The 26,829-nt window shown below is 43.4% G+C and overlaps 1 protein-coding gene across 5 annotated transcripts in view; it reads left to right on the top strand.

The window, feature by feature from the left end:
* Positions 1 to 26,829, top strand: part of GSDME (gasdermin E) — a 502,502-nt gene that overhangs the window by 321,843 nt on the left and 153,830 nt on the right. For 4 of the 5 annotated variants that reach the window (XM_073630120.1, XM_073630121.1, XM_073630122.1 and 1 more), the window contains one exon: positions 148 to 2,068. The exons of the other annotated variant lie outside the window; for it this stretch is intronic. In XM_073630120.1, the coding sequence (XP_073486221.1) occupies positions 148 to 384 (237 nt within the window). In that variant the 3' untranslated portion in view covers positions 385 to 2,068. Of the gene's footprint in view, positions 1 to 147; positions 2,069 to 26,829 lie in introns of those variants that run through there. 5 annotated transcript variants of the gene reach the window in all.

The following is a 26,829-nucleotide window of genomic DNA, read 5'->3' as shown; positions in this document are numbered from 1 at the left end:
ATAATGGGCGATATGGGAAGTGGTTAAACTTGAAAGCGTCCCTTCTGTGCCTCAGTAGAACCGACTAGATTCTAGTGCTTAACACTTTAAATCATAAGCTCCAGGTCTCCCGGATTAATTGTGTTCCTTTGCTCTCTTCTCAATTAGACAAACATCACGTCAGATGAAGGACTTTGTTCAAGGACAGAACCAGCACTGGCTGATCTCATCGATCGAGGCACATTTCAGATTGCACAGAGTTTATTCTCGCTTTTCAACATGAGGCTGGAACTGAATGAAAAAAGCATGAGTGCTGTGACCAGCAAGGACCCCAGCTTCCTCCCTCATATTCTCTACATAGCCATCTCCGGTTTTCATGCATTAAAGAATAACCTCAAAATCTGATCTATTCCCACCTGGGTCAGATCATATCAGCAAATCCACACATTGAGCCCTGTGCTGGATTTATTATTTGAATCAAATACAAAGGAAAACAGGACAGCAGTATTTTACTACACAGATTTTCAAGTCTCAAAGGAAATATATTTGATACATATGCACTTTATTGATCCATGTTATACCTTAAGGAGGTGCCTGAGAAGGGCGTTTGGACTAAAACCTCACATGCCTGAATTAAAGCCATATTAAAACGTAGTGCTGTCACCTCCTATATTTGTCAGCAGTTGGGAGCGGAGGCCGGGTGTAGACCTAAGGAGCAAAAAGCAGTTGGGATTACTTATTTTTCTAAAGATTCTTTTGTGTACATTGTAAGCACTGTCATTTATTTTTAGCAACGCAGATCTTTAACCCCTTCCCGACCGCTACACACCGTTATGCGTTGGCACAGGTAGGCAAAAGGGTGTACCTGTACGTCCCTCCGTCCCTCTCCCCCACTTAGGTTGAAGCACAGCCCCCTGACAATTGTCGTGGTGTGCTTTATGCAAATATTTTTGCCATAATTAGAAGTGTAGACCGCGTTATACTGCCTACCCTTTTAGTTCTTTGATCTTTCGTCTATTTTTTTCTACCTCTCCCTCTTAGTAACCTCTCCTTCTTTCCCTCCCCCCCCTCCTTTTTTTTTTTTTCCTTCCCCCTTGCCTACCCCCATCCCTCCTTTTTTCCCTCCATACCCCTGTGAACCCCGGTACCGATAGATACTATCAAAATCATCTCACTGAACGTACCTGAAAAACAACGTATGATCTTAAAAGATCGCATGCTGACGTGGCGTTTGTTCAGGAGACTCATTTTCGAGCAGATATATCCCCTTATCTCAAAAATAGATTTACCCTTTCTCCTACCATGCTACCAATGTAGCTGCTATTAGGGGAGTCTCTATACTTTTGTCTAGCAGACTTCCTTGGACCTGCCTTAAAACTTTGACTAACGGGGGTGGCCGTTGTGTGTGTTAAGGGATCGATTGGCAACACAAGAATGACATTGGTCACTATCTATGCCCTCAATGATCATCAAAATGTCTTCATTAATTGTGTCCTAGACACTCTTCTAGAATTCTCTGATGGCCAACTGATTTTAGGAGGCGATTTTAATATTCCCCTTCTCCCATCTGCTGACACCTCGTTGGGAGTATCTTCTGTCCATTCTGGCATACATAAACGGATAACGCAATCTTTACATAGAGCACAACTGACAGCTGTCTGGTGATTACAACACTCGGTGGGGGGGGGGGGTTGGGGGAGAGATTTTCCTTTTTATTCCTCCCCACATAAGGTCTATTCGAGGATAGATATTTCTTCATTTCCCACGGTCAACTACACGCAGTATGTGGTCTGACCATGCTCCTATCACTATACAGTACACTCTTTCGATGGTTCCAACCTCCAGAACTCGTTTCTGGTGGTTAAATGAAAGTCTTTTACAGACACCAGAGGTGTTGACAGAAGTTACCATAGAATTGAAGCACTACTTCCACACATGACAAACCTGATTGTGACCCGGGCATTCTCTGGGAAGCACACAAGACCGTAATCCAGGGAATACTGATATATAGACATGTGCACACTGAAATATTTTGTTTCAGAATTTCCTTTTTAGTCCGAAAAATAAATTTATTTAGTTACTCCCGAAATTCGTTTTTATTTTTCGTTAAAAATTGCATTAGTCCAAAAATCCAAATTAATTAAGGTCCAATCTGTCATTGAAGGCTTATGGTGTCTGTCGAATGTTTCGCTGCTTTGTTGAATCTTCGTCGTTCATGTTGAATGTATATAGATCAAACAGAAAATGGAATGGTGATAGCGATCACTGATCAGACAGGTAACAAGATATGGTATATAGAATCTCAATCTATAATATAGAATCTATAATAATAAATCCCCCCCCCCCCCCCCACAACACGGGCAGCCTCTGAGGCTATCACAACACTAGCAACACTAGTATCACTATCAAGTTCAAAACACTAACACAATAGCAGCAGATTATTATTATATATCACTATTGTTCTGCTGCTGTGCTTATGCTTAATTGCTAAATAATTCAGGTTCTCTGACAAACGGATCAGCTAAGATTGACTGTCTTCTGAAATGATTCAGTGTGTGTGTCTCTGCTAGCAAATCGTAAGTGAAAGTAAGTTGGCTGTACGTGTGTACTTAGTTAAAGCGGAGTTTCACAAAAAAAAAAAAATTTTAGATGTCAGCAGCTGCAAATACTGCAGCTGCTGACTTTTAAAATAAGGACACTTACCTGTCCCGGGGTCCAGCGATGTCGGCACCCGAGACCGAGCCGTCCCTCGATCCTCGGGTGCTGCCGCCGCCATTCTCACTGAGGGAATCAGGAAGTGAAGCGTTGCGGCTTCACTGCCCGGTTCCCTACTGCGCATGCGCGAGTCGCGCTGCGCGTCTACACTGGTCCCCGTTGTGTTGTGGGAACTGTGTATTTCCCACAACACAACGGGGGTGGGCGGGGAGTCTGCGGCTAGCTGCGGCTAGCTATACCCGGAAGTGGGTGCAGATACCTGTATTATACAGGTATCTGCACCCCCCTCCCCCCTGAAAGGTGCCAATTGTGACACCGGAGGGGGGGAGGAATCCGATGAGCGGAAGTTCCACTTTAGGGTGGAACTCTGCTTTAATTCTAGCTATTTTACTGCTCCTCCTCTTTGGTTACAATCAGCCAATAACATTCATCGTTATCATTATTTTTATTTTACTTCCCCCACCCAATTCCAGCAGCAATCTTTTCTCTCTATGTCGAATCTTTTCTCTCTATGTCGAATAACCTTGGACTAATAGAGCTAAGGTTAGGCACATTCAACCACAGGTTCGATGGACACAGATTGTTATTGTTAGCATCATGTCGACTCTCCTATCTATATCAAACTGTCGTCACAACGAAAATGAAAATAAAGCATTTGTTTATGTCGGATCTTTCGTTTTTCGGATTCTGCACGAAAATACCTGAAATTCGGACGAAAATGCATTCGGACAAAAACGAATGCACATGTCTACTGATTAAGCATGATGCACAAATACAAAAAAGAAACTTAAAAGCAATTGACTATGCTCCTTAACAAAATCCCAGCACAAACTAACACCTATGTCCTCAGTGGAAAGTGAACTTTTGTCCCTTTGTCACCACACAGTAGACTTACTACACTATAGACCCAAAGTGGCACTCCAGCACTACGGCAAGATCAGTTATGAATCTGGCAATAAATGTGGTAAGATCTTGGCTAAATCGGTCAGGGGACATAGGCTTACTACATATATACCTCAAATATCTCCCTCAGGCCACAGGACAGTTCTCCCCAATCAAATTGTGAAGGAATTCAGGGACTTTTATTCATCTTTATATAATCTCCCCGAAGGGACAGCTTCCCGAACATCAATGGAGGACTACATCACCTCATCCCAAAAACTGTGGAAGGCCCCTGGCCTGGGATGGTTTTACTTTGGAATATTACCAATCCCTCTTCCCGATTTTAGGCCCATATATGGTAAAGTTGTTTAATGCCCTTAGTACAGACCGAATTTCCCTAGAGATACCCTACAAGCCCACATATTCATCATACCCAAAGAAGGTAAAGATCCATTCTCATATGGTAGCTATAGACCCATTTCCTGACTAAACATCGATCCTAAGCTTTTCATGAAGATCCTAGCCACATGGTTAGCACACGAGCTACAAGACATCTAGATCAAGTGGGTTTTATTCCCTCATGGGAAGCTAGAGATAATACCACTAAAGTTCTCAATCTGGTTCACATTGCCTCCACGACCCAAACCCCCCATGCGTTTTTCCCAGCACGGATGCTGAGAAAGCCTTTGATCGTGTTAACTGGGCTTTTATGACCTCAGTGCTTAAACATATTGGGCTGGGGGACAATATGAATCAATGGATTTCCAAGCATTACTCCCCCCCCCAACAGCTCAGGTAAAAGCAAATGGTATTCTCTCAGATCCCTTCTCCATCACGAATGGAACACGTTAGGGTTGCCTGCTATACCCCCTCCTCTCCTAGAACCCTTTCTTTGCACTATTCGATTAAAATGTAAATATCACAGGCATCACCATAGGTAATACCCACCATAAGATATCAGCTTATGCTGACGATCTACTTTTCGCCTTAACTAATCCCATAGTATCACTCCCTAATCTTAGAGAATTCAAAATATACGGAGCGCTTTCTAACTCAAAGATCAACTTTGATAAATCAGCAGCGATGGGTGTCAAAATCACCCCTACTCTTTTTTGTCTTCTCTGAAATCCAACTACAAATTCAAATGGTCAGACTGCGCCCTCCAATATTTAGGTACATACATCTTGTGTAATTTAGCACGCACCTACGAGCTGAATTTCCCACCTCTGCTGGCTAAGATATGTGTCTTACTAGAGAGTAGGCATAAAGGCATGCGCTCTTGGTTCGGAAGCTGCAACCTTCTGAAAATATGCAGTCTTCCAAAATTTCTCTACCTGTTTCAAGCTTTACAGATCTTGTTCCACTATTTTAAACAAGTACATTCGCTTTTTGTTAAATTTTTTTGGGCACATTCAAAACTCCGCTTTCCCAGACGTTACCTTACATTACCTAAACAGTATGGAGGTTTAGCTCTTCCAGATGTAAGGAACTATTTAGCTGTAGATCTTGGGAGAATTATCGACTGGAACCGGCACTTTAAGATCAAACTCTGGGCACAACTAGAACAAGCTCAAACGGATATTCCTCTAAAGGGAGCCATGTGGGGTTTTGATAGCTTCCCCTCGATGTTGGCAACATGCTCCGTCTGTGCTCTAAGGCTGTCTTCCCAGCCACTCGAGACTCTTCTCTGTTTCCCATTTTGGGCAACCCAGCCTTCCTTCCTGGAATGGAGAGGCCAGAATTTAGGACACTCTCTCTCAAATGGGCCGAGACCGAGCATCTCATTTTTTAGATGGAGACAAATGGCCATCCCTTCCGCCACTGACGAGTGACTCGGGCCGTTTCCAACTTCCGTTCTGGAATGCAATTACATCACTTCTTACATTCCATTGCGAACCCCTCCCAATTTAGTCGTAGCCTAACGACCTTTGAAGATTACTGTCTGGACGAAGGTGTCCTACCACAAGTGCTTTCTAAAACGTATGCCCTGCTTAATTTCCCCTCTGATCAACCACAACTGTCTTTCTTACAAAAATGGGAAGTAGATTTAAACCAATCTTTTACGGTACTTGAAAGACCAAATATCCTCCGATTTTCATTAAAGTCGTCAATCTGCACGAAAATACAAGAGACTAATTATAAAATCTTAACTAGGTGGTACTATATGCCCCAGTTATTGCAGAAATACTACCCGACTACTACTGATAGATGTTGGAGATGCAAGACGGACAGGGGAACGCTACTCCATATATTTTGGTCTTGCCCTTAGCTAAAACATTTTTGGACCATCGTCTGGATTGTCACCCAAAAATTCAGACTATAAGATCCCTGATGACCCTGCTTTCTTTTTACTCCATGTTGCCACGATCCCAGCGAAACAATAACAAAAATCAATTGTGCGTCATCTATTGAATGCCGCTAAATCCTGTTCCCCTGCTTTGGAAGAAGCAACCACCTCCCTCGATTGGGACTTGAATGCGAAGATATAAATAAACTAGAGAACTTGATCCTCACGGCACAGAACAAACAGGAGACGCATTTTAAAACTTGGAGACTATGGAATATGTTTATTCTATCTGATGGAGTGTCTCTGCTCAGCTCCTGAATGAGTCCTCCGCGAACATTCTTGTTTACTTAGTCTGCAGAAGTTTCTCGTCCACCGGGTACCCCTTTTCACCCCACCCCCATCCTCTTTCCTCTTCTTTCCCCTTCCCCCTCCCCTTCCTCCTTGATGTGATCCCCTCCACATTAACTCCTTCCTACTTGTTCTTTTACTTTCTTTTCTTTCTTAGCATTGTTTTTTTTCTTTCTTCACGTTCCTTGGAACACCTATAAATAAACAGATGAGATCAGGCGGTTTGGGCCTCATCACGTGGAGGTTTTGCACTGTTACATCCAACAAAATGAGAAGACGTTTTCTATTGTCCATAGATGTGCCTTTACTGTATTACAGAATGAAACGTAGCTATTGCATTTCATTGACCCAATTGTGAATAATGTACATTTTTTGTGTGGAAATGTTCACAACTACTTTGTATTATTGATGTAATTGAACTTGCCTTCCCTGAGTTCTAAAATAATACTTATATTTGGGAAAGGAATCAGGAAGTGGGCTGTATAAGGTATTTACTGGCAGAAAAAAAAGTTTTACTATTCAAAGTTAAAACAACAAGAGCAGAAGATTTAATAAATGGAAAGATGAAAAAATTACTGAAGTTCCGCTTAAAGGAGAAAGCTACTTCTGCATGCAGCAATTTAATCGCATCAGTTAAAGAGCTGGATGCTACCATTCAATCCTTTCTCTCTTCACTAACAAACCCATCTTTGAGTCAGCCGTCAACCTCAGAATCCTCTCAGGGCTCACAGTTATTACCAGCGGTGGAGGTTGAAATGGGATCTCCTACCCAAGAGGGACATTCCCCCTCTCATTCTAAAGAAGGTGAAGAGGAGGAGGAAGGGGTAGAAGATGCGCCCTCTAAATACAAGTTGTCTTTAGAGCAAATAGATGGTCTGTTAAAGGCAATTTACGCTACATTGGGCTTAGGAGAAGAGAAAACAGAATTATCTCTGCATGACCGGATGTATGTAGGCCTTAGTGAGCCTAAAGTTCACACTTTTCCAGTACATTCGGTAATCTGAGTCCATTCAAAAAAAATGGTTAGAACCAGAGAAAGCTTTTCTTCCCAAAGGCCCATTAACCACTTAAGGACTAGCCTCGTTTTGAGATTTGGGTGTTTACAAGTTTAAAACCGTTTTTTTGCTAGAAAATTACTTAGAACCCCCAAACATTATATATTGTTTTTTTTCTAACACCCTAGAGAATAAAATGGCGGTCATTGCAATACTTTTTTTGGCACCATATTTGTGCAGCGGTCTTACAAGCACACTTTTTTTGGAAAAAATTTTGAATAAGACAACCGTAAAGTTAGCCCAATTTTTTTTATATTGTGAAAGATAATTTTACGCCAAGTAAATTGATACCCAACATGTCACGCTTCAAAATTGTGCCCGCTCGTGGAACTTTTACCCTTAAAAATCTCCATAGGCGACGTTTAAAAAATTCTACAGGTTGCATGTTTGTGAGATACAGAGGAGTTCTAGGGCTAGAATTATTGCTCTCGCTCTACCAGTCGCAGCGATACCTCACATGTGGTTTGACCACCGTTTTCATATGCGAGCGCTACTCACGTATGCGTTCGCTTCTGCGCGTGAACTCGTCGGGACGGGGCGCTTTAAAGAAAAAATGTTTTCTTATTTATTTTACTTTATTTTATTTATTTTTTCACAGTTTAAAAAAAAAAAATTGGATCACTTTTATTCCTATTTCAAGGAATGTAAACATCCCTTGTAATAGAAAAAAGCATGACAGGTCCTCTTAAATATGAGATCTGGGGTCAAAGTCCTCAGATCTCATATTTGGACTTAAAATTTTTTTTTTTTGCATTTGTCATTTGAAAAAATGACAAAAAATGGCTCTTTAAGACATATGGGCGGAGCTGACATAATGACGTCGCTTCTGCTCTCCTATGGTATGGAGAAGGGTGGGGGCCATCTTCCTCTCACTCGTCTCCATACCACAGACATGACAGATCCCGATCGCCTCCGGCGCTACTGATGGTTCCGGTAAGCGGCGGTAGGGGGGGTGGCACCTCTCCCACCGCTGATAACAGTGATCTTGCTGTGAAACAGAGACCACCATTATCGTAAACACGACCGGCTCCTGAAAAGATGGATACCTTGGTTGTGGCAGCAGCTGTTGCCGTTACAGAGATATCCATCTTCAAAGTGCCAACGTATATGTACAGGAGCCGGTCGGTAAGTGGTTAAAGGAATTTTCTTTTTGAAGAAGACCCAGCGGCACTTTGGAATAAAGTTCCTAAACTTGATGCAGCCTTTTCACAGGTTTCTAGATCAACTGACCTGGCTTTTGAGGACATGGGTATCCTGAAGGGCCCCATGGATTAACGTATGGCTCAACAACTTAAGAGGGCTTGGCAATCCATCATGGGCAATCTCAAACCAGCTATGGCAACCACTTGCGTTTCTAGGAATCTAGAATACTGGATAAACCAGCTTAAGGCCCATATCACGGTAGATTCACCCAAACAAGAAATCCTTGATTCTTTCTCTACCCTATCATTGGCTGTGGGTTACATTACAGATGCATCAGTGGAATAGATAAGGATAACAGCAAGATCTGCAGCCCTAGCTAACTCAGCCAGGAGAGCTCTGAGGTTGAAGACCTGGCTGGGGGATGCGCCAACCAAAAGTAAACTTTGTGGTATTCCATTCATGGGGGATATATTATTTGGTCCTGATTTAGATTCTGTTCTATATAGGAGAGCTGACACGAAGAGATCATTCCCTGTTAAGAAGAAAAAGCAGCCTGCTAAACATCTTTGTTGACCTCAAAGGGCCCAGGAACAAGACAGCAAGTACCAGGGGAAAAGAAGGAATTGGTCGGCGCAGAAGGCTAAAGGCAGAGGGGGTGTCCTTTTCCATCAACCTGTGTCAACCAACAAGACACTTTTTGGGGTTGATTTACTAAAGGCAAATCCACTGTGCACTTCAAGTGCACGTGGAAGTGCACTCGCTGTAGATCTGAGGGGAGGCTCTGCTGATTTCTATCATGCAATCATGTGCAAGCAAAAATGCTGTTTTCTTTCATGTCACCCTCAGATCTACATCGACTGTATTTCCAAGTGCACTTGTAGTGCACAGTGGATTTGCCTTTAGTTAATAACCCCCAATGGCTCTTCGTTGCCAGTGGGAGGAAAGCTTCAGGGATTCCTTCCCCACTGGGCAAGCATGACAGAAAATCAATATATTCTAACCATGCTGTCCCAGGAATACAAGATAGAATCTTTCTGGCGGAAGATACGAAAATTCTATGGTACAAAACTACCAAAGGACACAGCAAAAGCCCTGGCTATGAAGGCCCTTTTAAAGGATCTTATGCGACAGGGGGTTGTGATTTAGGTATCACCAAAAGAACGTCATCAGGGATTCTATTCCGACGTCTTTCTAGTAATGAAGCCATCCGGAAGTTTTTATCTCATCCTCAGCCTAAAGCCACTGAACAAGTCAGTTCTATACAGAAAATTTTGTATGGACTCCATCTTTACAGTTAGGAATCTGTTGGCCAAGGGATGCTTCATAGTATCGATAGACTTAAGGGCTGCGTACCCACATATTCCTATAGCCCCTCAGTCCCAAAAGTTCCTGAGGTTGGCTGTGAATATAGGAAAGAAGTTCTCCATTTACAATTCAAAGCCCTCCCAGTCGGCCTTTCATCCACCCCATGGATTTTCACAAGAGTAATGGTAGAAGCTCTCGCCCCTCTTCGTCTTCAGGGAGTTGCAACAATCCCGTATCTGGACGATCTCTTCTTTGCCCCTTCTAGGGAAAAATTACAAGAAGACCTGGGCAGGGCCCGCAATCATTTGGAAACCTTGGGTTGGATTGTGAACTTTCAGAAATCAAACTTCAGTCCGGCTCAGCTGGTACAGTTTCTAGGTTACCAGATAAGTTCAGTAGAGCAAAGAACCTTCCTTCCAGAAGAGAAGAAAAACAAAGTAAAAAATGTAGTAGCTATGCTACAGACAAATCGGGAGATATCAGTCAGAAAGGTTAGGTCAGCCTTAGGGACCTTAACCTCAACTATGCCAGCCATTCAATGGGCAAGGCTCCATTTCAGGCCACTCCAGAGTTTCCTCTTAAATGTATGGGACCACAGTCTAAAAACCCTAGACACAAGGGTAAAGATCCCCAGCAGGGTCAGGAGGACCCTTTGGTGGTGGAGAAATCAGTCGATCTTGTCAAAAGGATTACTATCGCCCTTTCTGATCAAAAGAAGTGACGACAGATGCCAGCGTGTAGGGATGAGGAGCCTACTGGGATCAGAATCTGGCACAAGGAGTGTGGTCCCGAGCAGAGGCCGAGAACTAAAAAAAGCATTGGCTGCCTGCTCTCCAAACCAGGGGTTCCATGTGCAGATTTTCAGACAACGCCACTACGGTGGCCTACTTAAACAAGCAGGGGGGGCATGGCCCTTCACTTGCTGACAGCAAAAATCCTGGCATGGGTGGAAAATCATTTACTTTTTTGTCAGCGCTCCATCTTAAAGGCACATTAATCGATGTGGCAGACTTTTTGAGAAGACGGCAAAGTCAGGAAGCAGAGTGGAGCTTAAATCCAGAAATGTTTGCGTTGATCGCCAGGACTGTGGGGCATCCTCAGGTAGACCTGCTTGCACCCAGAGAGAACGCACAGCTCCCTCAATTCTTTTCTCTTTACCGAGATGACTGTTCTCTCGGGATAGATGCCTTAGCACATCCTTGGAGCTTTCACCTGGATTACACCTTCCCCCCTTTTCAGCTATGGTAGTGAGGGAGATACATAAAGAGTTTCGGTAATTCTGATTACTCCATTCTGGCCGAAGACAGCATGGTTCTCCACCATTCTACAAATGGCAATCAAACTTCCTCACAAACAGGATTTACTGCTTCAAGGCCCAGGCTAAGCCTCGACGCCTGGTATCTGAGGAGCAGCTATTAAGGAGTAAGGTGTAAACCTGAAAATAATTTTTTTTTTTTTTTTTATGAAGACTTCTACCTGGTACAGTATAGGATGTGAAGTCATTTGTGCCCAGTCTTGCCACAAAGAGTTAATCCAGCTCTGAGATATCCTCTCACCTTTTTTACTGAGATAAAAAATGACACACAGATAAATTTGTGTCGCAACATTCCCCACTGCTGTGATTGATATCGCATTTCTTTCTCTCATACAGGAGCATGAGAACAGCGAATGTGTCCGATTCCAGACTCACAAAGCTACTGGCCAGGAATCTTCCACCACTGCCGAATAGATGTTACATGTGCACAATGGTGGGGGGGCCGTATGCGTGCTGTGCGCTCAGTCAGGACTCATCTGTGCACACTTTTTATTCTCCAGGAGCGAGGTTTGGCCCTGTGATGCTGCCTGGTGATGGGGAGTGTAGAGGTGGGCGGGGAGTCATGTGATGTCAAGACACCGCCCCCCGAGCGCCGGCAAAGAGACCCACCCACCCACTGATTCCCGAGTTTTGCGGGGCTCTTACAGCGAAAGGGCAAGATTTTAAAGGTAAGAAATCATGCAGGACGTTTATCTATACTGCTTCATTATGTGCCTTTAGATTAATCTGGGGATACAGATTTCTTCTGAATCTTTGGTCGCAAGGTTTTTTAGGGTTTACTCAATCCAGACCAGCCCCTGCTAAACATTTTCCAAAGTGGGATCTGTCAGTGGTTCTGCAAGCTTTCACAAAGGAGCCTTTTGAATTAGAATCAGTTTCTTTAAGGAATCTAACCCTTGCTAGGTGGCTTGAATCGACTTTTTTGGAGGCTTACTTACAGATAGAATTGTCTTCCCCCGCTAGAAATTCGAGCACACTCCACTAGAGCTCTTGCCACTACAAGGGCAACCAAAACCTTCTAACCAAAACCTCCTCCTTATTCCAAAAACCCGCTACAAAACAAAAGGAGAACGAAGATTCGCAGTCCAAGGACCACGGTTATGGAACGCTCTACCTACTCACATTCGCATGGAAGAAAACCATCAGGCCTTCAGGAAGAAACTCAAGACCTACCTCTTCTAAGAAGCTGGACAACACAGGACAGATCCAGCGCCTTGAGGCGATTCAGTTCGCATTTGCAGCGCTATACAAATCATTCATTCATTCAAGGGCAGAAACAGCTGGTGCCACCCCAAATCAAATTTGTAAGGCGGCTATGTGGCCAAATTATTTAACGTTTGTTCATCATTACAGACTGGACCTTCTGTCAGCAGGTGATCAGGCATTTGGCAGAAAGGTCCTTCAGGCTGTTGTCCCTCCCTAGTTGGTAAGTCTTGTTTATTCTCTCAGATGCAGTCCTGAAAGACATTTAGGGAAAAATTCAAGTTAGACTTACCGGTAACTTGTTTTCCAGATGTCTTTCAGGACAGCAACAACCTGCCCTTTTACTGTTATTAACCAGATTATGCTTATGTGTTCCAGCCTGGTTGTTCTGTGGAAGTGGTGTTTCCTGTTGACAAGTGGGAGGAGCCAATCTCTCTCAGGTGCTGTCTTGAAAGACTCCTGGAAAAAAGTTACTGGTAAGTCTAACTTGAATTTTTTTTACACCTACTGTTGACTAGAATGCCCACAAAGCAGACAATGTGATGATGGTACTCCTCTCATAAACACTGGAAAACTCTGCCTACAGTTGATCTTTAATTGAGTATCCTTTTTAAATTACTTTACTGTGTCTAATGCTTTTCTATTTAAAAAAAAAATCCCCTTAAAAATACTTGACGCGCCTAAATGACACATTTAGGCGTGTCAAGTGTTTTTCTGCCCGAAGGCTCCTTTAAAAAAAAAAGTCTTTTTCAGCCTGCAAATGCCCAAATGTACATGGACACATAGCTAATATAAAGTTTCTTCTACAGGCTGAAAAAAAAAAAAAGACAAACGCCTGTACAAGCAGCAATTTTTATGCCCAGTGTGCATGCAGCCTAGGACTGTCTGCTATTAATCTGTGGCTAATAAACTGGAAACATTAACAGCAGCCCAACAGTGGAGAAAATGGTGATGGAATTGTTTTCAGTTTTTAAAATGTACCCCAAAGTAGACTTAAAATCTTTCTATCTGCAACAGGGTCAGGTATACTGTGACCAGTACTGGACTACTCTCAGAAACATTTAATCTACTTCAACAAAAATGTGCTTATGCTTGCCAGATAGCATAGCATTCTGTTTTATCTACTCAATATTTAAGTGTGTTTTAATATATTTTTATTGAAAGAAAGGAAGAAATGGCATTGTAATAAGAATAACACTAATGACAGTACTATAGCCATCTATATGGTAAATTTTATCATACTCTCCTGCCATGCAGCGTCTAATACATTCAAAATATACTGTATAGTAATATGCAGTAAAGAAAAATGTACTATCAATGACAACTTGTTCAGAGAAAAACTAAGTCAGAATAATTCAAACCGAAAAGGGAAAAAAAGAAGAGAAGAGAGAAGAAAAAAAAAGGGAAGAAAAAAAAAACAGTAGTGTAGCATCCAACAGAGATGTCCACTATATAAGTCTGCCATCAAAAAATTAAAAATTCAGTGATTCTCTAACCATGGTGGCTTGACCAAATATGGCTTGCTTAAGTAAGGGAGAGACAGTGACTAGCTATCATATAGGATACGAATGAGGGAGATTCAAGAAACTCCACCCAAGGGGTCCACATTTCCCTAAACTTGAATTTGTTTGCTGTAGAAATGAACTCCTCCATTCGCATATTGTGGTTCATCTCAGCTACCCGCTCCGGTAGAGTTGGCAATATGTGAGATTTCTTGGAATTAATGACCTGCTTGCCATCAGCAGGAAGCTGAATAAGCCCTTTTAATGGATCTAAATGATTCAGGGATCATAAAGTGCTATCTCTGGGGTCTCTGGCCTTTTTTTGCCCGTGACCAAATGATTAAGCTTAAATATAGCCAACCAATATAGTGTTATTACCAGACAGGACCACCATAGGGGTAACAGTATTCCTCTTGATTTGCCGGATCTCTAGCATTGGTCTGATACAGCAGGATTAATCTTGTTTAGTAGGACTGGACAGTGGTACCATCTTGTTAAAATCTTGTAGTTACGTTCCTGCGAGTAAGAGGCTAGAGTTAATTGAAATGTGTGGGAGAATGATTTATCCCATTCCTCAAGGGCCAGCTTTTTGCCTAATTCTCTCTCCCAGTCTCGGATGTAGAAAGCAAGGTTGGGAAAAGCATGTGATAGTAAAATATCATAGGTTTTAAGGAGTGTGAGGACATTTTGAGTCAGAAAGACACAGCTCCTCGAACTGAGTCATATCCCTACATAGCCCTTCCCTGCTCAACTCTTCATAGAAGTGGGGTAATTGAAAATATTGGAGCCTCTCTCCTCCCTTGGAGTTGGATGGGGAGCTAAGCTTTCCTAACGGTTTCAAGCCCCTATCGGTAAACGAATACCAGATATGTGATGGGTGCCGACAAATAAAGCTCTTGTCTGACATACCTGGTGGAAACCCCGGATTACTCAATATTGGGGTTAATGGTCCTGGGCATGAAGATATCTTGTATGTCTTAATAACCCTGTCCCAGACATATAAAAAAGAAGAAAGCAGGGGCGTTACCTGTGTTAGAAGAGGACGGTCATTGGGAAGAAGCCATGGAAGAGAGGTCAGTAGAATGGGTGATAAGTCGAAGTCAAGAGTGACCCACTGCTTAAAGGAACCGTGATGGAACCAGTCTAATACCCTGCTAAATAGTGTGGCTGTCAGGGAATTGGCCATAGAAGAACTGGCAATGTTGCCCATATCCTGTATGGGCGCATATGGAGAACTTCCATGCACGCTGGTGCACGCATCGTGAACAGGCATGCGTGCATGCACAATAGCGCGCGCCTAGTGCGACAGATACTGGCATCCAAGGGCCTATTTAAACCTGCTGCTGTGAGCATGATGTTGCTGGATTATTGTCAGCTCCCCTGTGCCTTTGGACTCCCCGTTACCGATCCGGCTTGCCTTGGCCCTGTTTCCTGATATTCTGGTCTTGACCTCTGGCTTGTACTTCGAACTTTGCACCTGCTTAGTGTTGACCCCGGCTTGGCTCACTGACTTCGCTCTTCTGTCTCCAGTGTTTGACCCTGGCTTGTTCCAGAACCGCTGCCTGACTGATCCACCATGTATGACCCTTTGGCCTAGCTCTCGGTTTCCTCTTAACCAAGCACCTCTGCATACCTACCCTTCTAGTGCTTCCAGCCTGCTACAGCCATCTCATGGTGATCAGCTCTTCGGACTACAGTAGCACCTGGCAAACCAAGCTTCTTTGGGCACTATATGTGTAAAAGTGTCCCTCGCGCTACTAAGAGTAGCTGGTAAAATGTGCCTACTTAACAGAAACAAGTGATAATGTGTGTAAAAACAGCAGCAAAACCAAATCGTGTTCACAATACACAAAATAAACAGGTACAATTATAAAGTGATCTTGCAGTGTAATGTAAAAATCACTCAAACACTAAGTAAAATCCACAGAGGGATTAATAAAGTGCAAGATATTAAAAGTGCAAAAAATTATTAAAACGCCACAAAGATATGCAGGTGCAAATAATGCAAAAACTGTGACCAAATAATACTCAGTCCTGAGCAAAATAATAGATCTATATAGAAAGAAAGTCCCAAAAAATGTTTTTTACACCAATGGATAACGTCCTAAAAATAAAAAATCAAAAAAATGGTGTAATCAATGGATAATATATGAAACAGGCAAGTGAATAGCAGCAGATGGTCCATAAAATACTCCACAAACTGCCTCCTGAAGCAGTAGTCTCACAGAACTCTCACCTCATAGAAATGTAGAAAATTGCATCAATGGATAAATAGGACTCTCCACAGCTTCCTATTTGAGCCTTTTCCTGCTAGCATACGCTGTTGATGGGGTCATAAACTTATTCTCAATCTTTAGCAATCCTCCACTGGCCAGCCATGTGGTGTAGCGCCATAGCCAAAAGGGGAGTCCTATTTATCCATTGATGCAATTTTCTACACTTCTATGAGGTGAGAGTTCTGTGAGACTATTGCTTCAGGAGGCAGTTTGTGGAGTATTTTATGGACTATCTGCTGCTATTCACTTGCCTGTTTCATATATTATTCATTGGTTGCGCCATTGATGTTATCCATTGGTGTAAAAAACATTTTTTGGGACTTCCTTTCTATATAGATCTATTATTATTTTGCTCAGGACTTTGAGTATTATTTGGTCACAGTTTTTGCATCATTTGCACCTGCATATCTTTGTGGAGTTTTAATAATTTTTTGCACTTTTAACCACTTAAGGACTAGCCTCATTTTGGATTTTAGGTGTTTACATGTTTAAAACAGGTTTTTTTGCTAGAAAATTACTTAGAACCCCAAACATTATATATTGTTTTTTTCTAACACCCTAGAGAATAAAATGACGGTCATTGAAATACTTTTTTTTGCACCGTATTTGCGCAGCTGTCTTATAAGTGCACTTTTTTTGGAAAAAATTCACTTTTTAGAATAAAATAAGACAACAGTAAAGTTAGCCCAATTTTTTTTTATATTGTGAAATATAATGTTATGCCAAGTAAATTGATACCCAACATGTCACGCTTCAAAATTGCGCCCGCTCGTGGAATGGCGTCAAACTTTTACCCTTAAAAATCTCTATAGGAGACGTTTAAAAAATTCTACAGGTTGCATGTTTTGCGCTACAGAGGAGGTCTAGGGCTAGAATTATTGCTCTCGCTCTACCGGTTGCGGCGATACCTCACATGTGTGGTTTGACCACCGTTTTCATATGCGGGCTCTACTCGCGTATGCGTTCGCTTCTGCGCGCTAGCTTGTCGGGACGGGGGGGTGTTTAAAATTTTTTTTTTCAATTTTTATTTATTTTACAATATTTTATTTATTTTTACACTGTTTTAAAAAAAAAATGGTGTCACTTTTATTCCTATTACAAGGAATGTAAACATCCCTTGTAATAGAAAAAAGCATGACAGGTCCTCTTAAATATGAGATCTGGGGTCAAAAAGTCCTCAGATCTCATATTTGGACTAAAATACAAAAAAAAAAAAAAAAAATTGTTTGAAAAAAATTACATAAAAAAAAAAAATGCCTTTAAGAAAAGTGGGCGGAGCTGATGTAATGACGTCGCTTCAGCCGTCCAATGGTATAGAGACGGGTGGCGGCCATCTTAGCCTTACTCGTCTCCATACCCAGGCACAGAAAGGTCCCGATTGCCTCCGCCGCTACCGACGGCTCCGGTAAGCGGCGGAGGGCGCGGGAGAGCGGCGAGGGGGGGTGGCACCTCTCCCACCGCCGATAACGGTGATCTCGCGGCGAACCCGCCACAGAGACCACCATTATCATACACAGAACCGGCTCCTGTAAAGATGGATACCTCGGTTGTAGCAGCAGCTGCTGCCGTTACTGAGATATCCATCTTCAAAGTGCCGATGTATATGTACAGAAGCCGGTCGGTAAGTGGTTAATATCTTGCACTTTATTAATCCCTCTGTGGATTTTACTTAGTGTTTGAGTGATTTTTACATTACAGCACGAGATCACTTTATAATTGTACCTCTTTGGGCACTATGCTCCCTGTTCCAGCTCCAGGGGTGTGTTGCACTTAGCCGCAAGGGGAGCCCTCTCAGCACCTCGGCCTCCAATCGGTACATGACAGTATAATCCAGCCATGTCTGAGGCCGACGGCGGTGCTTCTCCAATAGAGGCTTTGTGCCAGCAGGTCACAGCATTGACTTGAGCAGTTCAAAGACTACAAGAAGGCTACTTCCAGCTGGAGGGTCGTCTGCAACACCTATCCGTGACACCTGCTTCTCCGGATCCTGGACCTTCATCCGTTAGCTCAGCTTCAGCTGCTTCTGCCCAGGAGTGTACCACCTCCTACTTATACCGTGCTGGTTACTCCTCCTGAGCCACGAGTGCCAACCTCTAAACGATTCACCAGAGATCGAAAAAAGTTTAGAGCCTTTAAGAATGCCTATTTGCTGTACCTGGCCCTCCAACATCATTTCATAATTTCCTTACTATCAGATAAACCCCAGGTATGGGCCCACAATCTGTTGAAACAAAAAAGTCCCGTTATCAACTCAGACGCATTCTTTGAGGCCATGGCACAATTATACGATGACCCACGGCGTTTGACCACAGCCAAAGCCGCCTTGCACACATTACAGCATGGGTGGTGTCTTGTGGAAGACTACACGGTGGACTTTCGCGAATGGTCAGGCAACACAGGCTGGAACAAAACTGTCTTGAAATATCAGTACCAGCTGGGACTATCCGAATCTCTCAAGGATGAGTTGGCCAGAGTAGAAATTCCCGCAACACTGGAAGGCCTTATCCAATTGACCATTCAGCTGGATAGACATCTAAGGGAATGATGTTCTGAAATATGCCAGACCTTCCGACCCACCTGGATGTTAACCAAGGTTCCTTCCTCTCCAGCAACTGGGCCTTCCATCACTCCCGCATCTGAAGTTGAACCCATGCAGGTTAGCTTGGTCCGCTCAGCTCTTTCTCCAGAAGAAAGACTACAAACAAAACCGTGCTAGCAAGGTGCCTAATATTATATAAAAGTAAATAGTGAAACAATCCTCTACAAAAAATTTACATTTGTGACAAAAACAATTGTATATACAATGGGTGTAAAATATGTATCCAGTGAAAAAAAGTCCAACCAAGCCGATTCATAAACAGGTGAAATTCATGCTATCCCACAGTGATGTTTATTTCACCTTTTTGCTACGTTACCATCCTACTGGTGGGACTTTTTTCACTGGATACATATTTTATACCCATTATATATACAACTGTGTTTGAATGTCAATTTTTTGTAGAGGATTGTTTCGCCATTTACTTTTATATAATAGTAGGCACCTTGCTAGCGCTGTTTTGTTTGTAGGATTTTCCTAAGACAGTTTTCACCTTTATCACTAGATTGAAACAGCTTCTGCATAGAGTTTTTGTTAGTTCACTGTTTATCCTAGGTGCGACTGTTCTTTATTATTCTCCAGAAGAAAGACTGCTGCCGCCGGGTGAATCTGTGTCTTTACTGTGGGGGAACTTGACATCTCCTACGAATTTGCCCCATAAGAACCTGTAAGCCACCTTTATGTACTCCTGTATACTGGCAGGTTTCAGGATCTTCCTCATCTCATTCTCCATGTCTCATTACAGATGGCGGAAGAGGAGGTTCGGCTCCTGACAATCATTGACTCAGGGGCTTGCAGCTGTTTTCTGGACTTGACCTTTGCTAATAAACTTGGCATTCCCCTTGTCTCTGATAAACAATGGCTTACAGTACACCTGGCATTGGCTCTCTGCTCAGTTCTGGACTAGTTACACAAGAGACTGCACCTCTCCTCACTGTTACCGACTCTGGTCATCGGGAGTTGGAACGCTTTGACGTCCTGAGTTCACCTATGTTCCCGGTTATTCTAGCAATTCCTTGGTTGCAAGCACACAATCCACAGATCAGCTGGCTCAAGAATTAAGTCCTCTTTACTTCTTCATACTGACAACAGCATTGCTTTTTCCCTATTTCTAGAGACTTTGCTAGTTGTTTGACCATCCTATCTGTACCCAGCGCTGGCCAGCATGTACCATCTGTCTACTAAGAATTCCTGGATGTCTTTGACAAAAAGAAGACTGATGCCCTTCCTGTTCACCGGCAATATGACTGCCCAATTGAGTTGCTTCCAGGCTCCGAAATTGCCTTTGGCCCTATATTTTCTCTCTCGGAAACAGAACTTGAACTTTACTGCACTACATTAACGAAAATATAGAAAAAGGTTTCATCCGTCCATCCTCCTCTCCTGCGGGTGCTGGCATATTTTTTTTGTGGAGAAAAAGGATAAGACACTAAGAACTTGTGTGGATTACAGAGAGTTAAATAGGATCACCATCAAAAATCGTTATCCACTCCCTCTTTTCCCAGAGTTGTTTCAAAGGTTTTGTACTGCTCGAATCTTCTCTAAATCAGATCTGCAAGGTGTCTACAATCTCATCCGCATTTGTGAGGGAGACGAGTGGAAGACGGCATTCAGAACACGATTCAGGTATTTTGAATACCTGGTGATGTTGTTCGGTCTCTACAATTCTCCAGCTAAGTTTCAGCACTTTGGGAACAACATATTTCGGGAATATCTAGACAACTTTGTCATTGTATACCTAGATGATCCTTGTTTTTTCAGTTACTTTGGAGATCCATAGAATACATATGAAGAAAGTGATGTCTACTTTAAGGAAGCACGGATTGTACGTGAAAGCCGAAAAATGTGACTTTGAGAAAGTATCAATCCAATTCCTGGGACTTATTATTTCAACGGAGGGGATTGCCATGGATCCACAAAAGGTGAAAGCTATCTTGGAGTGGCCAGCCCCATTAGATAAAAAGGGGTCCAAAGGTTTGTGGGCTTTGCAAATTTTCACCAAAGATTTATGAGACTTTTCTGTCATTATCACACCCATCACCCAAGTAACCCGTCAGCATGCCCAATTTCAATGGTCCTCTGAAGCTCAGGCGGCCTTTGATCAACTTAACGTTATTCATTTCAGCATTTCAGTTCCTAAGCATCCCAACCCCGGTCGGCCCTACGTCTTAGAAGTTGATGCCTCAGAGGTGGCCACGGGGGCAATCTTGTCAAAACGCCAGGGACCCAAAGCATTACTTCATCCCATAGCCTTTTCCTCACAAAAGATGAGCCAGCCAGAAAGGAACTATGATGTCAGGGACAGAGAGCTATTGGCCATAAAAACCGCTTTAGAAGAATGGAGATACCTGCACACCCCATCATGATCTTCACAGATCACAAGAACCTGGGGTACCTTAGAACTGCCAGACGTATAAGCTCGTGGGCATTGTTCTTCTCCATGTTCAACTTTCATATTACCTACCGCCCAGGATCCAAAAATGGGAAGGCCGATGCTTTCTCAGATGTTTCCGGATACTCCAGAAGAGAGCACACCTGGCACAATTCTGTCGACCCAGAGACTTCTTTCGATACAACCAGATTTGAAGGCATCAATTAAACAGGCCTCCCTCCAGTGCACAGAACCAGAGGTGTAATCTCTAAGAAACCAAGAGGGGTTCCTGTGGCACCAGGACAAAGTTTTCGTTCCTCAGCAAGAGAGACTACAGGCCTTAAAAATATTCCATGACCACCAACTTGCCGGGCATTTCGGGTTCGGAAGACAGTTGATCTTATCCAATGATACCTATGGTGGCCCTCCTTAAGACCGGACTGTAAGAAGTATGTGTAACTCCTGTATAACATGCCAATGCAACAAAGGTTCCAACAGCAAATCTTGGTATGTTAAAGTGGCTGTAAACCCGAAAAAAATTTTTAATTAAGGCTTGTACCTTTTAGATTATAGGATTTCATGTCGTCATCTGTGCCCAGTCTTGCCACGAAAAGTTAATTCAACTCTGAGCAGTCCTCTTATCTTTTTTTCAGTAAGATAAAAACAGACACACAGAGAAAAAGGTGTCCGTTCTTCCCCCTTGTTGTGACAGACAGGTGATTTCCTTATCTCATGCACGAGCATGAGAGAGGCATTCTGTGTACGTCACATCCCCCCTCCTTTCTTCTACAGCTCTCCCAGGATTGGCTGCTCCACACCTCAGCATGATTGGGCATGTTGAAGTCATGTGGTGCCTTTCCTGGGTTTTGAATGGATGTTGGTGATCATGGGGCATAATCCAGGAGACCAGCAGAAGTTCAGTGTAAGAAATACACAGGAGAAAATATATGTTGCCAAGGGGAGTGTGGAGGTGGGCAGGGAGTCCGATTTCATGACTCTGCCCACCGAGCTCTGGACAACAGACACGGCCACAGACTCTGGAGTTTGGCAGGGCTACAAACAGAAAAAGGGGAGATATTTGACAGGTAAGGATACATGCAGGAGGCATGTATATCCTTAGAGATGAGCACTATGGCAGTAGTTTAGCAATGATGAGAGTGGGTTTACGTCCACTTTAAGACCACTACCAGTCCCAGTGCAACCATGGAAGTATATATCTATGGACTTTATCGTATACCTGCCTCCATCAGAAAGATTCACAACTATCTTGGAGGTAGTAGACCATCTGTTCAAGATGGCACACTTTTTGCCCATGATAGGCACACCTTCCGCTATGGATACGGCAAACCTCTTTATCAAAGAAATATTATCAGGCAGCCCATGCAGTCTGACTATCATTTCGGATAGAGGGGTACAGATTACTTCTGAATTTTGGAGGAATCTCTGCAAGATCTTGGCAATCGAAGTATGCCTCTCCTCCTCCTATCGCCCACAGAGTAGTAATCAGAGAGGACATATCAAACTCTAGAACAATACTTACGGTGCTTCTGCTCTTTCTCCCAAGATGATTGGATCTCTTTACTTCCATGTGCTAAATTCGCTTATAATAACTCTGTGCATGCTGCAACCAACCAGTTGCCTTTTTGGGCTTATTATGGATTTCACCCCTCATTCCTGCCTACCACCATTCCTGAGTCTTCGGTACCGGCCGTTCAAGACAGGATAAGCTTTATCCAGACAAACTAATAAACCCCCCTGGGAAACCATGCAGAAGGTCCAAAAAGACTTTAAGAAACAATACGATAAGAGAAGAGCTAATCCTACTTTTAAAGTAGGAGATAAGGTATGGCTTTCTTCTATCAATCTTAAACTTTCTTGTCCTTCCTGGAAACCAGGGCCAAAGTTTGTTGGGTCATTTAAAATGAAGAGGGAATTTAACCCTGTGGCTTTTGAACTTGTCCTGCCAAATTCTTACAAGATCCACTCGGTATTCCACATCTCCTTGCTGAAACCATCGATACCCATTCCATTTCCTGACAGAAAATTGCCACCTCCTCCAGTCTTAGTAGAAAATGAAAGGGAGTAAGAAGTGGAAACTATCTTGGATTGCCGGAAGAGAGATAGGCAAACTCAATTCCTTGTTAAATGGAAGGGGGTATTCCTCAGAGAATTCCTGGGAACCTGTGAGCAATGTGCACGCCCCTAGACTCTTGCAAGGATTCAGTAGCAGATACCCTGAAAAATGGGCTAGTTTGGGCATCCGGAGGCTGCCCTTTGAGGGGGGCACTGTCAGGGAAATGGAAGAACTGACAATGTTGCCCATATCCAGCATAGGTGCATATGGAGAACTTCCATGCACGCTGGTGCATGCATCGTGAACCGGCGCAAGCAGATGCATGACGGTGCAAACAGGCGTATGTGCATTCACGATAACGTGCTAGATACCGGCGCCCACTGGTCTAGTTAAACCTGCTGCTGTATGACGTTGCTGGATTATTGTCAGGTTCCCTGTGCCTCTGTAGTCCTGATTTCTGGACTCCCTGTTACCGACCCGGCTTGCCTAAACCCCGTTTCCTGATATCCTGGTATTGACCTCTGGCTTGTACTTCTGACTTTGCTCCTGCTGATCTCCCAGTGTTGACCCCGGCTTGGCTCGTCGACTCCGCTCTCCTGTCTCCAGTTTTTGACCCCAGCTTGTTCCAGTACCGCTGCCTGACTGATCCACCGTGCATGACCCTTTGGCATGGCTCTCGGTTTCCTCTTCCTCCTAACCAAGCACCTCAGCATACCTACTAGTGCTTCCAGCCTGATACGGCCATCTCCTGGTGATCAGCTCTTTGTACTACAGCAGCACCTGGCAAACCATGCTTCTTTTGGGCACTACACTCCCTGTTCCATCTCCAGGGGTGTGTTGCACTTAGCCAGAAGGGGAGCCCTCTCAGCACCTTGTTCTCCAACTGGTACGTGACTGCGGCCCTATGATATAGCTCCAAGTGGGGCAACTTGGCTCCACCAGCACCTCGCCTCATCACCAATATATCATACCTGAGACTAGTTGAGGATTTAGGCCAAATAAATTTAAGTGGTGAAGACCGTGCCGATCTAAAGAATTAAATGTGGGACTTGAATCGGGATCGTTTGAAAAATATAAAGAAAACTCGGGAGGATGTCCATCTTAAAAAGGGACACCTGTCCCAACCATGAATGTCGCATTGATGCAAAAGTGGGTGGTAGTTTAGCTCATATAATTTATGGCGTTGCCCAGGCATCTGGACCCCAGATATTTAATAGAGTGCTGGGCTCATTGGAAAGACAATTTATTGGCAAGAGAATCTTGAATCCCTGCAGACAGAGAAATATTTAAGCAATGTGATATGGCTGCATTGATTTTGAAATTACTTAGAGTACCAAAAAGTTCTAATTCCTTTAAAAGAGGGATCATCCGTGAACAGGCTAATCTTATATTGCTTGCCCAGCATTATCCACCCCGCCTATCGAGCTGTTAGTCTGCAAGGCAGTCGCCAAGTGCTCCATCGCTAATATGTACAGGAGTGGCGAGAGAGGACAGCCTTGGCGCGTCTCGTTGGATATAGGTACTGGCTCCGAAAGTAGGCCATTCACCCTAACACGAGCAGATGGGCAGGAATACAGGGCCATAATATTTTGAATTAATACTGGGGGTAAGCCTAATTGTTCCAATATTGCTTTCAGGAATGTCCAATCCAGACGTTCAAATGCTTTTTCCGCATCTAATGAAAGGAGACAGGGATCTTCTGTGACTGACAATATGAGAGATAATATTTTAATAGTGTTGTCCCTTGCTTCCCGGGTAGGGACAAAGCCCACCTGGTCTAAACTAATGCTAGAGGGGATAACCGACTGAAGTCCAACCGCTAATATTTTTGCATAAATTTTAAGATTGACATTAAAGAGATTGGGCGATAGCTTGAACATTCAGTGGGATCTTTCTGGTCTTTATGGATCAGGGTAATGTGGGCTTCCGGGGATTGACCGGGGAAGGGGCATGAATCAGAAATTGAGTTAAATGTAGAGTCTAGAACATCCTGAAATTGTTAGTAGAAATGGTTGTGAAACCGTCAGGGCCTGGACTCTTGCCCGATGGGAGTGCCTTAATGGTTTGATAAATTTCCTCTATAGTGAAGGGGGTGCTCCATAAATCGGCAGCACCCTGGTCTAGCCTTGGAAGAGCTGTATTCCAGATGTATTGAGCAATCCTTTCACGTCCCTGTGTGTTAGTAGGCTCCGTCAGATGATTGGGAATATTGTAAAGTGCTTTATAGTACTCTTGGAAAGTTGGAGCAATGTCTTCAGATGAACATACCAACCCCTTTTTAAGACACTGAAGTTTAGAGATGTACAGGATCTCACAAAAGTGAGAACACCCCTCACATTTTTGTAAATATTTTATTATATCTTTTCATGTGACAATACTAAAGACATGACACTTTGCTACAATGTAAAGTAGTGAGTTTGCTGTCCCCCTTAAAATAACTCAACACACAGCCATTAATGTCCAAACCGTTTGCAACAAAAGTGAGTACGCCCCTAAGCGCAAACATCCAAATTGGCCATTTTCCCTCCCTGATGTCATGTGACTCATTAATGTTACAAGGTCTCAGGTGTGAATGGGGAGCAGGTGTGTTAAATTTGGTGTTATCGGTCTCACTCTCTCATACACTGGTCACTGGAAGATCAACAGGGCACCTCATGGCAAAGAACTCCGAGGATCTGAAAAAAAAAATTGTTCTACATAAAGATGGCCTAGGCTATAAGAAGTTTGCCAAGACCCTGAAACTGAGCTACAGCATGGTGGCCAAGACCATACAGCAGTTTCCACTCAGAACAGGCCTCGCCATGGTCGACCAAAGAAGTTGAGTGCATGTGCTCAGCGTCATATCTAGAGGTTGTCTTTGGGAAATAGACGTATGAGTGCTGCCAGCATTGCTGCAGAGTTTGAAGGGGTGGAGAGTCAGCCTGTCAGTGTAAAGATCATACGCCGCACACTGTATCAAATTGGTCTGCATGGCTGTCGTCCCAGAAGGAAGCCGCTTCTAAAGATGATGTACAAGTAAAACCCGCAGTTTGCTGAAGACAAGCAGACTAAGGACATGGATTACTGAAACAATGTCCTGTAGTCTGATGAGACCAAGATAAACTTATTTGGTTCAGATGGTGTCAAGCGTACACTGTTATACAATCTGTACACTCACTACTTTACACTGTAGCAAAGTGTAATTTCTGCAGTGTTGTCACATGAAAAGATATAATAAAATATTTACAAAAAATGTGGGGGGTGTTCTCACTTTTGTGAGATACTGTAACTCAACACACAGCCATTATTGTCTAAATTGCTGGCAACAAAAGTGAGTACACCCCTAAGTGAAAATGTCCAAATTGGGTCCAAAGTGTCAATATTTGGTGTGGCCACCATTATTTTCCAGCACTGCCTTAACCCTCTTGGGCATGGAGTTCACCAGAGCTTCACAGGTTGCCACCAGAGTCCTCTTCCACTCCTCCATGATGACATCACAGAGCTGGTGGATGTTAGAGACCTTGCGCTTCTCCACTTTCCATTTGAGGATGCCCCACAGATGTTCAATAGGGTTTAGGTCTGGAGACATGCTTGGCCAGTCCATTACCTTTACCCTCAGCTCCTTTAGCAAGGCAGTGGTCATCTTGGAGGTGTATTTGGGGTCGTTATGTTGTAATACTGCCCTGCGACCCAGTCTCTGAAAAGAGGGGATCATGCTTTGCTTCAGTATGTCACAGTACGTGTTGACATTCATGGTTCCCTCAATGAACTGTAGCTCCCCAGTGCCGGCAGCACTCGT

Source organism: Aquarana catesbeiana, linkage group LG05 (assembly GCF_042186555.1).
Source record: "Aquarana catesbeiana isolate 2022-GZ linkage group LG05, ASM4218655v1, whole genome shotgun sequence".
NCBI classification, from domain to species: Eukaryota; Metazoa; Chordata; class Amphibia; order Anura; family Ranidae; genus Aquarana; species Aquarana catesbeiana.
This window is presented reverse-complemented; position numbering and strand designations above follow the sequence as displayed.